The sequence below is a fragment of the Clarias gariepinus genome, chromosome 27 (genome assembly GCF_024256425.1).
Source record: "Clarias gariepinus isolate MV-2021 ecotype Netherlands chromosome 27, CGAR_prim_01v2, whole genome shotgun sequence".
Lineage (NCBI taxonomy): Eukaryota > Metazoa > Chordata > Actinopteri > Siluriformes > Clariidae > Clarias > Clarias gariepinus.
In genome coordinates this window covers 8,011,848-8,029,658 of record NC_071126.1, presented here as the reverse complement: position 1 = coordinate 8,029,658, position 17,811 = coordinate 8,011,848, and the positions used below count along the sequence as shown (strand labels likewise).

General features: G+C 43.2%; 1 protein-coding gene across 3 annotated transcripts in view; it reads right to left on the bottom strand.

The window, feature by feature from the left end:
• The window catches only part of jag2b (jagged canonical Notch ligand 2b), a 37,514-nt gene that overhangs the window by 19,297 nt on the left and 406 nt on the right, over positions 1-17,811 (bottom strand). For 2 of the 3 annotated variants that reach the window (XM_053489524.1, XM_053489525.1), the window contains exons 1-3: positions 17,348-17,642; positions 16,622-16,936; positions 5,409-5,463 (exon numbers count right to left, since the gene is read on the bottom strand). In XM_053489524.1, coding sequence (XP_053345499.1) covers positions 5,409-5,463; positions 16,622-16,936; positions 17,348-17,416 — 439 coding nt within the window. In that variant the 5' untranslated portion in view covers positions 17,417-17,642. Of the gene's footprint in view, positions 1-5,408; positions 5,464-16,621; positions 16,937-17,347; positions 17,799-17,811 lie in introns of those variants that run through there. The other variant, XM_053489523.1, reaches the window with a different exon arrangement.

The window sequence follows — 17,811 nt, the reverse complement described above, 5'->3', positions numbered from 1 at the left end:
CCTTCCCTTTAGAAAAAGCAGCTTCGTCGTCCTCTGGTTGCATGATGGCACAAGCCTCAGCAAGATTCTCACCCGAGCCCGTGGGCACGAGCATTAACTCTTTCTTTTTACCAATCTGCCAAATCCAACAAAGAAAACGATCTTTATCGTGGTGGGATTGGAGACAGCAAACAATCACAGTGGAAGCGGGGGGCGATTTCCTGTGGCCTGACGCTTCGACTGTAAACCCACCCTCCCCCTGCATTTAACTATTCTCTCTCACTCTCTCTCTCTCTCTCTCACACACACACACACACACACAGACATACACACAGACTTTCCTCTCCATTCACTGACAATGTCAGACGAATTAAGCAACGAAAACAGAAATAGCCCTGGCGCTTCCAGATAAAGAACAATGGAGTGAGCTTTTTGCTGGGCTGCTCTGCCCAATGTCTAAACACTACCCTGTCCAGAGCCCTTCCTGCCATGTAAACACAATGCAACAGGACCTTTCCTGAGGCTGGTGAGGCCCCACGACACGCACACGGTCCTCACATGCTGTCGGCTGGATTTGAATATTGTGTCAGTCCTAAAAAGACACTAATTTTCCTATACGTTTAGCTCATTCTCTTCAGAATAATGAGCACTAACATGGACTGCAGCGCTCTTTCAGCTATGCAAAGCTATCCCTTTAGCTTGCCATTTTGAAATAAAAGAGAGACAAAAAAGGAAAAAATTTATAACTACAGTACACTCTGATGCAAAGAAGAACGGGCTGGAACCGGACCAGTTGGGAGAACATCGCACAACGCGCAGCCGCTTCTCGCTGCATACTAAACACGCACTATCCGGCAACATTATAAAGCTCGTTACGGCGGTGCTTCTGGAGACTAAGCTGATTTTTAAAGCTGGACGAGTCGAGCATAAGTGATGACACACTGCAGCACCGGACTCCCACTACGACTAGATTATTACCTCCTAGTGACAGGCACCCTCGTCTCCGAAATCTAAACTCAGTGGGGACTGGCTTAAATAGAGGACAGGCATTTGCAGCAGGATCTGCTCTTTCATGGTAGCACAGGTCACGTTGTCATAAATAATGAAAATTTAAGCATGTTTCTAAGAAGTCAGCCCAAAAGAATGGGAGAGTTTTTCCCATTAACTACTGTTAGGCAAATAATCCGAGAAGTGCATGGGAAGATTTGAATATGAAAACAAAAGCATGCCAACCGTGTAGAGACTAACAAAATGAGGTTTAACCACATTATTGCACCTTGTGTCTTTTAATGAATATACACCAATTAGTTCAGCAATATCATGTGGTTTTCCCTGGCCATCCCAGGCATAACACTGTAAGATCTCAGGAGGTGTGCTGTGATGTCTGGCACTAGGACACTAGTACCCCTTTTCCACTGCTCTGGTTCCCGGCCAGTGCCGTGCTTTTCCACAGAAGAAATTTGGAGCCGGTGCCCTAAAATAAGCACCGAACCGGCCCCTAAACTCTGCTGGTCTAGTCGCGAGAACCCGTGACATCACGAGCGGTGGGCGGAGTTATAGGGAGCGTAAAAAAAATGGCGGAGACCCAAAGTCCGTTAATGTGGAGCGCGGACGAAACAAAAGCGCTTTTAGCAATTTGGACATCCGCCGAGATTCAGAAGAAACTGGAAAGTGCTTAAAGAAAAAAAAAAAGTGTATGAGGAAATAAGAGAAGAACTAATAGTCGCAGGCTTCACACGAACAACCGAGCAAATGGTGAATAAGCTAAAAAGACTGAAGAAAGACTTTCAGCGGTTATAAGACGTCGAATAAGCTGCCTTTGGATACTAAAATACATTTTCATAGTTTGGAGAATAACCAGTGAACTGACTTTGGCCATGTTCATTCCGGTTTAGTGGGCGTGGCCTGTGACGTATTATCATGCAGCTCCCGCTGAGCTCCTGTCTAATGTAAATGCGGGCCGGTTCTCGGTGGTTCCCAGTCCAGCACCAGCCGAGCACCAGAACCAGTGTAGTGGAAATGATGTATAGTGGTGGATCCTTTCAGTGCTCTGGTCTGCAGGGTGAAGCCTCCGTGGATCGGCTTGTTTAAGGCATGCCACGAATGCTTGATTCGATTGAGATCTTTGCCTGCTAAGCCCTATATGCGGTATGCTGTGGTGCACTGGGTGTTCTGGTGCCTTTCTAGCACTAAGTTTTTTCAGCAATATTTGGTACGTTAGCTTTTCTGTGGGATCAGACCAGATGAGCAGGCCTTCGATCCCCACAGGCATCACATCACTCTGTGGTTGGAGTAAATTATTCAATAAATTGTAAATGTTCACAATTGTACATTTACAAAAAATGAATATAAAATTGTGCTACTTATAGAATCGCAAAACAAAATCATATCAGCACCTAGGTTTTGTGATATCATATCGAATGGCCCCTGGTGATTCCCATCCCCAGTGCTGATGAGGATATGATAGAGCTGGATAGACAGAACTCAGAATTTAGGCATAATATAAATAATTGACACAATTAAACGCTACATATTAATTCTAAATACTAATGTGCAAGTCATTAAGAATGGATTTTCCATTTACTGCCCTTTAATCTGCCTTATTTCCAGCATGGTTAAAGATACACTCTGGACAGCTGCAGGAATGACATGACACGGAGGTGGAAGATACTAAGATGTAACTTCTGATCTCTCCAAATCCTCTCCCTTGTCAGGGAGCCCCTTGACTCCTCAGCAGCTGCTGGAAAACAAATAAATCCGTAACCTCATTTGGAAGCACCTGCTCGGCAGCCATCTTAGATGTACGTTCTAAACCGACTCGCTCTATGCCAAAATAAAAACCTCCTTCAGCACGAAGGTCTGAAACACCACAGCCCAGATTCTCAGGCCCAGTGTGAGTGTGAAACCTCTCTGTCCAGTCTCTCCCATTGTCTTAGCCTTCTGCTTGGGAAGAACTCGAAGAGAAAAACAGGACATCATGACTTCACACTGCAGGAGAGGCACATGTTTGCATTTTCCAGAAGCCGGGACGTACAGTCATTTTACCGATTGCATCCGCACTTCAAAGGCTGCCTCCCTTTGCCAGTACATTTCTTGCCAGCCAGCGTCCACCTTTTCTCGCATAAGTTAAATTCTTTCGTTCAAACCCCTTTCCTCCTGACAAGTCCTCAAGCGAGACAAAGGCGGTGGAATCAGCGGCCGGACGGACGAAGGAAAACAGGATACAGCTGCGGCCCGATGGCGCCCAGGTCCACTCCAGAGTCTCCATTTGCTGGAACCTAGAAGAGAAGCCCTCAAACTAACCTACAGGCTACAACTGATATGACATTAAAACTACGAGTACTTGTACAAATGACTCGGGGAATTAGGACTGGCGACCCACAATCAACTATTCTGTCTCCTTCCATCAACAAATCCTGAATCCGATTTACGTTCTGATCAGTGATGCACAGCAGCAGAAGTGAACAACAAAATAAAATATTAGCAGAATGCTTACCAGTTCTGCAATACGTTCTACCAATGTGATGCAAAATTAATTCAACACTTATCCAGTCCGGGACGAACACATGAAAATCTCACCCATGTGTGGCTCTACCCCAAAACATTGCAACAAAGTTTGAATACAGAATGCTGTAGCTTTACAATTTCCCTTCATTTGATCAAACAGACTTAACTTGTTCCAGTCCTTATGCACGACATGAGCTCCATGAAGTCATGGTCTGAGCGGAAGAACTCAAGTGTCCTGCCCTGAGCTCAGAATCATTAAAACACTGGATTAACAGGAACACCGAGGCCCAGGCCTCCTCACCTTCCTTCACCAATAGTGAAGTGGAAGTGTATTATAGCAGCAGGTAAAGATGGAACGGGATGCTCAACAACACATCTGGGTATAATACTCAGAAAAATGGGCCTAATATGATATATAATAATATATAATATGAAATAATGATAAATTCTTCCAGTTTCAATGTTTGAAAGCGGTAAACTTCGTCTCCGTTTACTCCACTGAAACCTTGAGCTAGATAAACATCTGGCCAAAAAGAACGACGATCTTAGTTTTTTTACAGAAACACATTTGAGTTCACTTTCAGTTGAGTTGAGGTTGATTTAAAGCTATAAACTATTAATGGATGGACAATATTAAGCGACTGTATAAATAAATCTGATGCTAATCAGGGCTTGTTAACGCGATAACCTGGTTGGAAAATTGAAAAACCACATCCGATAGTAATGATTATAATATTAAAGTGCACTGCACTGTGTATGCTTCACACTTACTGTACGTGATTGTTCTTTCGACATGAATGAGACATTGCCATGATTCTGAATTAGTGTCCCTGGTCGATATACTAATAAATAATGAACGTCCAGGTCTACTGACGATACGGTCTAAGATTAGTTCGTTCGGGCGAGTTCAGGCGATCGAGCCGCGTTATAATTCCGTTCGCGTGCCGATTTAATTACATGCGAAGTAATTGTTTGAAAGTGTTGAGGATGATGTAGTGCATGAATTCCTCATGCCTGGACAACCTCCTTCTTGCACTGTAATCAGAAGCTGGAACAGTAACGTGATCAGTGAGCTCAGTGACTTTGGTAAGCGGAGTCCAATTTGAGATGACCGCTCTTAACGCTCCTATTGCCGGTCTTATTTCGTTCGGTGTGGAGAAGCTGCAGCGGATACATCAAATCATAGACTGCCATAATATTTGCAAAAAAGTTATTAGATGAATAGAATAAGATGGTAGAAGTTATGAACATTTTTTTATACGTATATATTTGTATAGCTTCTCGGATTGTCTTGAAAAATGTTTCCTGTCAAGAAGTTGACGGTTTTACTGAAATTGTGCCATCCCACTCCCACTCCCACACAGCACACGGCTCTACTCATAGGGCCTACAGTACAGCTTACAGGAAAATTACTGTTTATGAATCATCTAAAAGAGGATTTCACACAGGTTTTTGTTCACAACAAATTTCCCTCCTGGCAACCCTCCTTCAGCTGTTACAAAACACTGAGTATGTGATTCTTTTTTTTTTTTTTTTTTTTTTTTTTTAAAAGCATGTGACAGACAGCTCTGTTTTGGACTGCAACATCACTTCCTCAAATACAACCTCAACTCCAATTTGACTTTTTAACCTCGTTAGTCATCATAATATACATTAGTCGTTCATTATTCCTCTGCATTTATGACTAAATGTCTTTTATTCTGTTAATCATAAACTGAAATGGAACTGAACTACATAATTATGAATATACTAATGAGTGGGTTGTTGGGGGAAAACAATTATTAGCCAATGATATCACGTTAACGGCATCTAGTCGTTATCATATGTTTATGACTTCATGCTTATTCGAAAAAAATTGTACTGTACATTACAACACATGCATGTTCACACAATATTAAAAACAAGAAGGAAACTGTACTTACTGTTTTGAGTGGTATTGTCCCAGTCCCATGCCTCTACGATGAGCGTGTAGGATCGCTGTAGAGAAAGGAAAGAAGGGAAAAAAAAAAAAAACCATGTTCAGTCAGTACAAAGCATGTATTAAAGACATTACAGAAAGCGGAGGAGGATTCGCAACATCGGTAATGGGGCAGGAAAAAAAGGGCAGATTCCAAATGCATCTAAAGATATAGGGAAATTACACCCACAGCTCGGTTTAAAGCAGGAAGATAAAATCCATAGGAATCATTATACCATCGTTGTAATGCGTTACGCAATCAAACATTTACGATATCTGAGAATCAATTAAAGGAATTTGAGTGCAATGTATTAAAGTATTAAAACAACATGTCTATTTATTATAGTTCTCCACTTTGACTAATTAGTTCTAGCCCACCTGGCTGCAACGTTGTATCAATTAACTGAATACCATTTGAAAAACAGGCTATGTGACAACGCTATTCAGCTTGGAGAGACGTGGCCTGGGTCAGACCTAGTATAGAATGCAGTAGCAGTCTACTGTATATGATCTTCAGGGAGCAATCAAGCAGGAATGGATTGAGCGAGTGACACCAGAGTACTGCACACGTCCTTCCGACTCCGTGCCGAGCCAGATCCAGATCTGGAAGAATAAAGGACCTCCTACTAAATATTGATTGTTGCATAGCAATTGCACTGCATTAAATAAATTATTCTAATCATCTTGATTGATTGGCGTTATTGTGACATTTTGAGAATGCCATTAAATCATTTCATTAATTCTTTTGGCCACCACTGTATTTATTATAAGGATGTATTACTTTATCTTAGGTGCATGGATAATGTTCATATGCACTCCAGAAAATGTGCATATGTACAGTATGCTCCATGTGGAATATATACATACCAACAGTAAGCGCTGTCATGCTAACAGGTACTTATAAAAAGGGAACGATAAAAGTTTTCGGCTGATTAGTTGAGATGAGTAAATAATAAAAAAAATAAAAAATAAAAACTTGATTTAGTGATGTACAAATAAATAAATAAATAATAATAATAATTTAGACCCAAGATATTTACAAAATCTTGATACTAACAGAATCGCAATATAATTCGAATCGACAATTGGGTATCGTGATAATATAGCATCCCTGGTGATTCAGTAACCAATTTTTATTTGTCCAAATCTCAATCTGTATTTGTTCATCCTGACACTTCAGGTTCCTTTCACTTCCTGTGCAATGAGATCATCTCCAAACTTCTCATGTTCTCCCTGGAAACAGTATTCAAAAGGACGCAAGCGCCAAATGAAACTTTACCCTCACACAGCCAAATGAGACAGTGCTGCTGGTTTAGTGCACCTGTCTGCAAGGGATAGCGCAAAGAAAAGCTGAATCACGCTGCCATGATCTTTAATCAAGTCACCGAGTTCCTGCTGCGGCTTTGACGGCTCACCTCTGCAGGACCATAACAGCTGCTTTACAAGTGACGAGCGAAGGGCTTGGGTCACCCTGCTTTGTATCAGTACCACGCTCCAGTATCTGGAATAATATGATGTTCGGCTTTGAGTGTGGGATGGTGGAGGTAATCAACATGATGGCACACACAAGCTGGATGATCTGAAAGATGCAAGGATTGATGTTTGTCTGTTTCTGAATGGCTAGGTGGTGGTGGGTGGCGTTGAGGGAATGTTGACTCCACACATCCTTGCTGTTGTGTACTACAGATTACTTGGACCAGGATTATGGATCGTCTTCTAAGACGTCCTGCCCATCCCCCAGCTCCTGTATTAGCAAGAGTTTCTTGTCTGAAAACAATCAGTGCTATCAGGAAAGGGCTATCTGGAAGGGGGAAAAAAAAAGTGTCACACTAAAGGAGTATGGGACAGTCCTGTTCCCACACACCCCGTCTCTGATTAGCTGGATTATGTGACAGCTGCCCCCAAACGACTGGATGAGGATAAAGGGAATGGGGGGAGGAGAGCGTTCAACAAAGGCTTCTATCCGAAACGCGGTCCTGAGACAACCCATCAACCGGAGTCTCTAGACGCTCCAGAAACATTCCTATAGCAACACACACACAACCTCAAAATAGACATCGTTGTAGACATGTGAGGAACGCAAGCCACCGTCACTTAAAAAAAGAGCAGATAGATAAATAGATAGATAGATAGATAGATAGACAGACATGCAGGCTGAGGAAAAAAATAATAGTTTAACTGGGATTGTTGCACTCCAATTATGCCCTGTGACCTCATTCGGCCCTGTTATGACCCCACGTTTTCTCTAGAAATGAACCCGAGTTACACAAACTAGTACTGATTAATACGCAACAATTCTTTTATTTTTTTTTTCCACGACTGTATGGTTTGACAGGTGCAGCTTGCTTGGAAGATGAAGCCTGTGATGGAACAAATTAAACCTTTGTTATTGCTTCGGCCGATACCACCTGTACAAACTCTAGTGTACCGTATTATTTTGAAAGTGTGAAGGAAACTATGGAAAAGGATAATATTGATCAGCCATGCATGGTGTACGTGGGTGTGTGTGAGCAAGTGTGTGTGGTGAAAGGAGTCACAGGTGCAGCTTCCCACGGTAGGGGGTTGGGCTCTGAAGAGGATGGGATGGAAGGGTAAAGCTGAAATTAGAGGGGGCTGTAGGGAGTGAGGCTCTCGCTGACCCCTGAGACCTCTCATCAGGGATCTCATCGGCTTCAAAAAAAGCCTCCCACGCTGCAGTGCTAACCTACAGTGAGCGTGCACTCACGTGCGTGCGAATGTGTGCGCGTGCACACTCGCACTCGGGCGACTACGACACTGCCATTCAAAATTTAGGACTTTTCCCGTGGAGGCTACGATGATTTCTGCACCTCCCTGCTCACCCGATCAAAAACATCAGAACTGAAGTAGCACGGAAGGCTGCTCAGACCCGAAAGACGGCACGGTGCTTTCCCTCCAGCACTCCTGTCACCACCAAGTGACATCCAGTCGAGCACTTCTCGCCATGGGGACTGTGTAAAGGTCATTCTGCTCATGTTGAGCATTAGGTCACGCGACCCAAGAGCTTTCCCATGCCTCATCCACAGCGAGCCTATAACCCAATCCCTGCAGGAGAAGCAACTTGCAAAAGTGGCCTATGAATAATCTTTAACAGGATAGGTGGGAGAAGGAGAGAATGAGAATGTGTCTCAATATCCGAGTAACTCTTAACGGGGACACAGGAAGAATGGTTCATTTCCTGGCTTCTATTAACAGGAGGAACTGTAAGACGGGACACGCTTCCCCTGGCTGACGCACCATGATCCCGCTCTCCTCCCCTCACGTTCTACTTGGCCGCACCTTCCCAGGACACCTCAGAAAGACTGACGGGACTGAAGGAGATTTGTGCGCTATCCAATGGGGAACACCGACTCAAAACTGCTCTCAGCAGAGTGGCGCAATCTCTCTCTTTTTGTTTTGCCAAAAAAGGCTTCCAGTGACACCTTGTGATAGATGACCCACAGAGGGCCAGCATGGTAGTTATTCCTTCCAAGCTGAGTAACTACAGCATGTAATCTTCATTAATCTGGGACATCAATCCAGGCTTACTAAATTCTCCTCTCTCCACTTACACAGACTAGGTGGGCCACCCTGAGCTGAAAGATCCACTATAGCAATTACAGCCAAATGTGTGACACGACAGTTACAAGCTGCTGAAAGGGTTTTTTTTTTAATGCCCGGAGATGGGAACGTTCCCTGTTCTTTAGGTTGAAAGACGCTCAGAGATGTTCTCACAATTTTCGTTCTGGCGACAGGATGAATGTTGTAGGACGTTTTCTCAAACCCGCAAACCGTGATTTTGGCTTTGAGAACTAAACCCCGGCTTAACACACATCTCAGAGCGTAGGCTTTTAACTATTCAGCAACCTACAGTTTCACTTCAGTTCACTAAACGTGCTTAAAATACCTTTACGTTCAAAAGGAAACCACATATAGGGGCTATTATTTGCGTACTGGTTGTGATCAGTGTATAGTAGTTGGTTCATTTAACACGTTTAGTTCAGAACGCCCATCTCTTTTGTGGAGCAGACTGCCATTTCCCTTAGTGGAAATTTATGGGGCTCGACTGGAACAGCCTACCAGGCCTCAAGTCTGTTCTCTCCGTTTACCCTGGGGACAAAACCTAGCTTGTATGCTAATATGTACAATTTCTGCTCAGTGGCCTCGAGTCAATGTCATGAAGGAGGCGTGTCAGTCTCTTTCTCCAGCACAAGGCCACGGTTGTGTCTGTGAAGCCGAGACTTTGTGTCATAAAGAGAAGGGCTAAGGATGTCAGGCGGGTCATAGGTTAGCTCAACGACGATGACATTACATCTTCAATGGTGGGAAGGGGAGGAAGGAAAAAAAAAAAAAAAACTTGCTGTAATCAATCATTGTGCTGACTACAACGTCATCTCCTCCCACAGACACACACACATACGGAGGTCCCAAACATGCAAGGGGCAGACAGGTTGACCTGACATTCATCTTCAAGGTCTCTGAAAGAAACAGCATGGGTCGTCTTCATAACTCTATTATATTTACCTACTGTATTCTTCCACGTTCACACACTAATACTGGTTCAACCTTTTTCTGTTGGGAGCCCACACATTTCCTTGAAGATTGCCTCGAACTAGAGCAGCCTAGTTTATGTGTCTGCTTCAGAGGGTTCCTATGGCTCAGGTAATAATAGGGCAAGAGCGAGGTAGAGGTATGGGGCCACATCAAAGTAAATGGCAGACACAAACGGCTCATGTTAGTCCTATGGGAACCATGTGGAAAGCAGAGGTCTATACATAGTGCTTGCCCTTTACTTGAAAGAAATTTTTTTTTTTTTCCCGTTTTATCACTAGTTTTCTTGATCATTTGTAAAGATCATTAACCGAATTATAAAAAAAAAAAAAAAAACAAGACCTGAAGGGCATTCGAGAAGCTTTACAAATGCAGACAATTAATGCCTAGAGACAATGGATTTTAGTAAAATCCTAGGTTTATATTAAAGACGGAAGAATCAATTTAGTGATGAACTATGATTCAATTAATGTATCTCTGCACTCAAATCGATTTTTTATTTATTTATACAGTACATGGTTGCATTTGAAGTGAGGAAACATCACAGTTCCTCTATAATCCTACAGGTGGTGCGCTCTAAACTATTTACACATTGGCAGGCAGCACAGCAGGTAGAAGCACCGTTTGTTTAGAATTGTAAATCATGAAACAAAAATTATATTAAGATTCAGTGAGATTCAGTTCTTTTGTGTTCAAATTGATTTATTTAATCATTTATTACATTTGTAATAGCCAATCCCGGTCACTCGCTGGTCGACCAGTGCATCTCTACTTTTCGGCCTGATCAGTCATTAAATATATAACGATCCTGTGCAGAGCTTCTACTGTAAGTGGTGCAACAGAAATGCATCTTAAGAGTTACCTTAGCAAAAGTCGTACTCGTTAAAAAGCCTTAGATCGGCCTTTTCTTCAAACTCTGTAAGAAAAATAGTCTCGGGACCCACTCATTACACATGTACACATAAGAAGCTGCGGCATTTGAGGCAGTAAAACGTCACCGCTTCTATAATCATAATCCTACAGGTGGTACACTCTAAACTATTCATTCACACACTCATCTGCCATGATTGGTTTTTCTAAACAAGCGTAGCAGATAATTTACTCCTAGCACACGGAATGCCAGAGATACATGCTGTTCAGTAAAAATGACGATTTTTTGTTTAATTTAAATACATAAGAAATTTTATGGTATGAGGAATAAGATAAATATTTAATTCAGTTGTGAAGATGTGCAATAAAGCTAAGGTATAATACTTTTGAGTTCTGGCAACTGTTTTCGAAAGCATGAAGATCTTAAAAATGAAATGAAATCAAAAAAACAAAACAAAACAAAAAAAATATTAATTGAATGGGGACCCATGTACCATGATGATATCGTATCGGGTGGACTCTGGTGATTCCCATCCTTAGTTTATAGTATATTGACAGACTATAGATAGGATTTGTATGGTTTTGCCAGGTTTGAAAAGTCGTTGCCTATACACTTAATACTTTTTCTATCTGCACTAAACTTTCATTCCCAGGCCAAAGGAAAAACCCCGTCCCCATCAGACAGCACTGTCAATCAACCTATCAATCAGTACATCCCTTCGCTCCTCTTGTCAATCTTACGGTCCCCCTCGACAATGCCGACTTTTCTGCAAACTTTCCCATAGAAAACGAATACTCCCAGGTGAGCAGGGCTGTTTCGAATGAGCGCTGGATGCCGCGGCTTACTGACCTGCTAGAAACTCTCACACAGAGTCGCACAGCCTAGCTCAGCGAAAAGCCATTGACCCCCTCGGCAAATGAGCTCATTTGCTGTGACTCTTGTTCCGACTTCGACAATTGCCATTTTCCGCAAGACTTCCAGATTACAAAGGCAGACAATAGCTTTGTTAAGGGGCTTTGTGCGCCTGTGAGGCAGCGACACACAGCCTGACATGTACTTTGGGCCCTCTAGCTGGTAAACGATATTCGTTCATCGGAACCACCCTGCTTTCAGCTCGCTCCTTCACTCGGGTCGAGTTCCACTCGGAAGCGCAAGGCCCGAATACAATACGTTTTGTTAACCACACACACACACACACACACACACACACACACACACACGTATCCTAGTGAGTGTATTGGTACTGTATATATATATATTTATTTATATATCAAACGGTAGGCACCAAGTGATTTACTGGCAGAAGCAGGAGCAGTCTATGGTACTCTGTTTTCATGTACGTGTGTATACACACATGACCCATTTAGCATTCCGCTACTATGCCAACAAGACCATTGGCAATGCTCTGACAACACAACATACCCCTCCCTTTCTCCTAATTAAGCAGTAAAGGCCACACACATGCATGTACACAAAAAGGTGCCACAAAGTTCTCAAAGATAAGGAGCACTCTTGAGACAAGGGCTCATGTGTATAAACAACAGAGCACACCATTCTGCTGAGTGTTAGAGCCAGGAGGCCACGACTAGATGTTCAGAACCTACTTGAATAATACGTTGAGACAGAAGAGCGATTGGGATAAGAATTAGGAGGTCTCTTGGTACCAGTGCATGACCTAAACCTGAGCTGACATAGAACAGCTCTTAAACCCAGTGCAAAACTGGAAATCTAACATCAGGAACCCAAAGTGAAAATATTCATTAATAATAATAATAAAAAGAAGAAGAAGAATTATTTATAATTCTACACATGGTTAACGGACAACCAGTCTAATCACACGACTTCTACCCGACGCTCCTAACTGATGATCAGCTCATGTTCATGATTCAGACGAACAACTCCAGCTGCCGTTTTACTCATTAACCTCATTCCTGTAACTGGAAAGAGCCCTGAAACAACACCTTCATCAAATTCTGGTCTCCCATGGCGACATTTTTCTTATTTCTTATTGCCACGTGCCAGTCTACCAAGTCTGAAAAACGAGTGGCCTAGTTACGGTAGCTTTGAGAAGCCTGGTTACAGCCGCCCTGACGCCAACCAAAGCTGCGTTATCATCATTATCATTTCCAGCAGGTTCAGGGGTCAAGTGGGAATTAAAAACTGGCCGTGCACTAATGCACTTTAATTACAGCAGCGCACCTGCTCAGGGTTCGTATCCCACAGGAAGAGTCACACGCATGCATTAGACGTGCATGTTCACAGGCGCACGCGGACCCTTTGTGTTAGCGGGTAAACAAAACAGACGCAGCAAAACAAATCCGCTTCGCCCCGAGCGTGCTAATAAGCGGAAAGCAAGCAACGGAGCAGAGTTAATACGAGAACATTCAAGCAAGATCTTGGAAATACTGCATTCTAAGCAAGAGGAAGATAAACTTTCAGTTTTCAAGAGGTCTTTGATCGAAAGGACCTGAAGAAGAATTCTATAGAGCTTCCTGACAACAACTAGAGGAGCATCAGAGTTTAGAAACAACTGTTGCAATGTGGTCGGTCATCAGCTCCACCTTTGGTCTAGCCACAAAGGTTTACCGATCACCACATTTCCTCACCACAAGTCTTTAATTAATGGTAGCATAGGCTTCTGGAGCAGTTAAAGCGTTTAATGCAAGACAAGCACTTCTGAACAATGCCTAAGAAGGTTCTCTTCTTGAAAAGAGAAAGGAGTTCAAATTTGGATGTTTTTTTGTTTTGTTTTGTTCAAGACTAAAAAAGTACTTCTGCAAGTACTTCTTAAATAAGAGCGTCTAAAAACGCTGTAACTATAAACATGAATGCATCTCCATACTGGAGCACATGGCCAGTGGAGGGACTAAATTCCTAGCTGTCATTCCTTCAAACACCACGACCTTGTAGCAATCTCTTCATGCTGGATTTTTCCCTCCTTAACAGCAAAATACATTGCTGTCTGATTTAACCAAGACGACACTTAATCGATCGATCGTGTTCTGGCAAGGACTTGGAAAGCATACTGCCAAAGACTGTCTCTAAAAGGAGCGTATTTTTTTGTTTTAAAGCACACAGCATGTAGGAGCGGTGGAGTGGGAGGTGGCTGGCCTGTGCTCTTCTGAAACGGTCAAACATTCTTTTTCTTTCTCTCACTTTACTTCGCTGCTTTAGGAGTGTTTCAGCTAGAGAGCGGACTAAAGAAACACATGTGTCTTTAATATTAACAGTTAAAGATGAACAGGCTTCAGAGGCCTCAGAAGCCAGGAAATCTCCCCTAAACATCAGGTAAAATGAGCTAAACCTTGGAGGCTTTTGAGTAAAAATGCATCGCCTGATAATTCACCTGATCTTTCAGCTCCTAAAAATCTCTCTTTCATGCCCATAAAGAGGCAAAGAAAATGCTACCGTTAATTGTCGTTCCCTCCATTTTCATAAAACGACACAAAAGCGCCGGAGCCTGTGGTCACGAGAAAGAAAATGTTTATTGAGGTAGCAGAACAAAAACCTGTTTTGTTCAGGGTAAAAAAAGAGAGAGAGAGAGAGAGAGAAGTAAGAGCAGAAAAGGAGCACCTTAAATCAAGTAAGAGATTCCTTCTGATGTTAGACGACTACAGTTGGTCTCCAAAACCAGACAATAAGTAAAGATTTTTTTTCTCCCTTAATATGGCAAAATCTGAACAAAATAATGCACAATTAAATAGTCAATACATAAATGTGTTTGTTTTTGTGCTGAATAAATTATTATAAACCTAAGCAACATTTTTAAAGAATCTGTGAAAGTTTTCTTCATTTCCTGATTTATCAATCTAGTCTGCATTACTTTTAAAAGTCTTTCAGGTTCACACAGAACTGTGCTTTACGCATTAAGCTTTTATTATCTATACCAAACATTCCCGTACGTGAAAAAATATTTTAATAAGATAAAAAAAAAAAAAAGTGTGTTCCCACAGCCAAACAAGCATTTTCTAAAACTTACCGGACACACAACCTCTAAACAACTTCCATCAGGAGCCACCTGCTTTAAACGGATAATTATCGCTTTTTGTTGACTGAACATGTAGCCAGCTGTGACTGGCTAATTGCACGGTCAATAGTGCAATCAGTAGTACGGCTCGGGCCCTTCTTTCCCAGGTGAGGCCTGAACAAGTGGCTATACTGAATGCCCAGTTTAGGGGGAAGGGAGCACCAAGGGCCGCACATAATTGTTTACTGAAGGCCCGTGTAGCCGTCTCCTAGCAACCGCCCCAGCAAGCTCCCAATCAGGTCTAGCTGATGCTGCCGTTTTAGCCCTGATCCATGGTAGCGCGGACGACTGGAGCTGTTGTGCCTGAACATAAAGTTACCTCTCGTCAGATCCTGAGATAAGAACTCTTGCTTGCTTTCTGATTCCAATACAAATCATCAATCGTGTCTAAGACGCGATCAGCAAGAGGATTTTATCCAAACAACAACCAAGTCCCGGAGTCAGGATGAATACAAAGCACACTCATAAATTTACACTGCTTCACACCTCTAAGGTTACTTGTATCGGTTACAGTATCCTCTTACAAACATAGCCATCCATTAAAGGAACAAGCCAGTTATTGGGAGTGCACACAACCACTGAACACTTCTCACAGGCTTACCCCAAGGAAAAGCAAAGCACAAATGCAAATAGTGGGAACAAATTATCTCTCCTCCAACAAGTGGTGCAGTCACTATCCAAGCTTGATCGAAGTGCTTCAATATCTCTTACTATACAGACTGGGAATGCAGTTACACCGGACGCACATCAATTGAGTTTCCGGATGCGGCGGAACCGGAGATCTCATTCAATTTAGGGATGTTAGGGATTAGCTGGAAATGAAGTCATGTGCCGTGGCATGGAAGTGCTGGAGCTGTTAGGTTATATAAAAATATCCATTTTACACAAACAAACAAGCACTAATATATATAGTGATGAGGTTGTCTGGGACGGAGCTGCGTGGGAAACTCACTAAAACACAAGTTTGGGAAAGTACACAAAGCAAGTTGAGTGTGATAAAAAACCCGCATAAAGCGGTTTGATAGTTAGTTACACATTAACTTAGACGTTTGGCTTGAGGATGGGGGTTGAGTTGGACCAGCTGTATCAGAGGCAAGATGTTTGAGTAAATAGTGCAATGAAAGATGAAAGTCAGCATGGTCACCGAGAGCTGAAAGTCCGGGCATGTCGCCAGAGCAGACAGCCTATACTACATAGTGTGTTTGTTGGGGTTTTTTTTTTTTTTGGGTCCTTTTAAGGTGTGATACCTTTCTCATCTGATCTGATACCTGAGATGCCCAAGAGCACCTACTGTTTCAGACGTTCAGTCCAGAGTAATGGATCAGCATCAGTTTGTGCGTGGTGAGTGGATGTAGGGTAAAGGAGACACGCTCACGTGTAGCCAGCCTACTGCCTACCAGGTGTGTGTGTGTGTGATGCTGCAGAATGATGGGAAATCATAAAAGACACGCACCCACACACACCATAAATCTCTCACACATGGGGTGAATCTAGTGCGCCTCAGAGCTGCCCTGCAGCTGCACCTCGCTTATCAGGTTGGCATGCATGCACCTTAGAAATCCTTTTCACACACACACGCGCGCGCATAGTCCTGGTCTTAAGCAGAGACCACACCGGCTAAAACCCTGCCATTTTTTTTTTGCATCACCTGCGAATGCATCAGCATGTCCAATCTCGCATATAAAAAAAACCCTAATATTATGGTATGATGTGAAGAGAGGCGCGCACTCACCGGCCACGCAAACTGGAACGGGATGACGATCTTCCCGGCGTCGCTGATTTTGTTGCCTTTAGCGCTTTTAAAAGAGAATATATTTCCACCCAGGACGCCGGTAGATCCGCTGCCGAAGTTGCACTGTCCGGTGGCGGTCACCTCGCTCTGGTACTCCTTTAAGCACACTTTAAAGTATGTGTCGCACTCGTCGTGCGTGCACCGCTGGTCCCGCGGGTTGCGCGCGCCGTCGCAGCATTCTCCGTCCCACAGCTCGCCGTTTACATTCTCCACGCTCATCAGCTGCAGCTCGAAATAGCCCGAAGCCCGGGACACCTAAAAATAACATCAGAGAAAGGAATACATCCATTAAACAGGAAGAAAAAGGCCCTTTAGAGACAAATGCAATCGTTTGCAGTTATATTTTATTATTATTATTATTATTATTATTTTTAGATTATAGCATTAAAACAGCACGACCGGGTGCAAATTGCTCGTTTTTTTTTTAAAGATCACTTAGCAAGCTGGTAATCGATGTTTTGTGGCATACAATCATGACAGGAACCCACACGCACACAAAAAAAAACGCCGCCGGGAGTTAAAAAGCTTGCAATTTCACAACCTGACGAATCAAAAAATCGCATGATCACACGGACGAGTGCGCAATTCAATCATCGATCAAATTCAGGATTTCAACTTTGCGCTCGAATCGATCCAGAACCGCATCAGAACCCCACTGCTTCTCACCTTGGTCCACGTCGTTAACAGCAGGCACGCGACGCAAAGCCAGCTGGTTATCCTCGCGCAATTCCACATGCCGCTGATTAATTACGCACAAGCGCAGAGAGACGGGAGACGGGCAGCGGCCGATGACCGGCGACACAATCCTCATCCGCTCCTGACATGCAAAAATTCGCAAGCGTGCTGTTTAGTGCGGCGACAGCTCCAGTTCCAGCACCAGCTACAGCAAACACACACTCACACTCCTTCTCTCTCACTCACTCATACACACTCACTCAGACACACACACACACACCCTCCGTCAGATCACTCCACGGCAAATGATCATGTTTCCCAGCTACTGCACGCCTGGGGCCGCCTCGGCTGATTGGCAGCCGAATAAACCACTCACCAATCAGCGTGCTTACGTTGGCCTGAACGTCGTTTCTAAGCCAACCACATGGTAAGGGGCGGGGCTCTGGGAATATTGG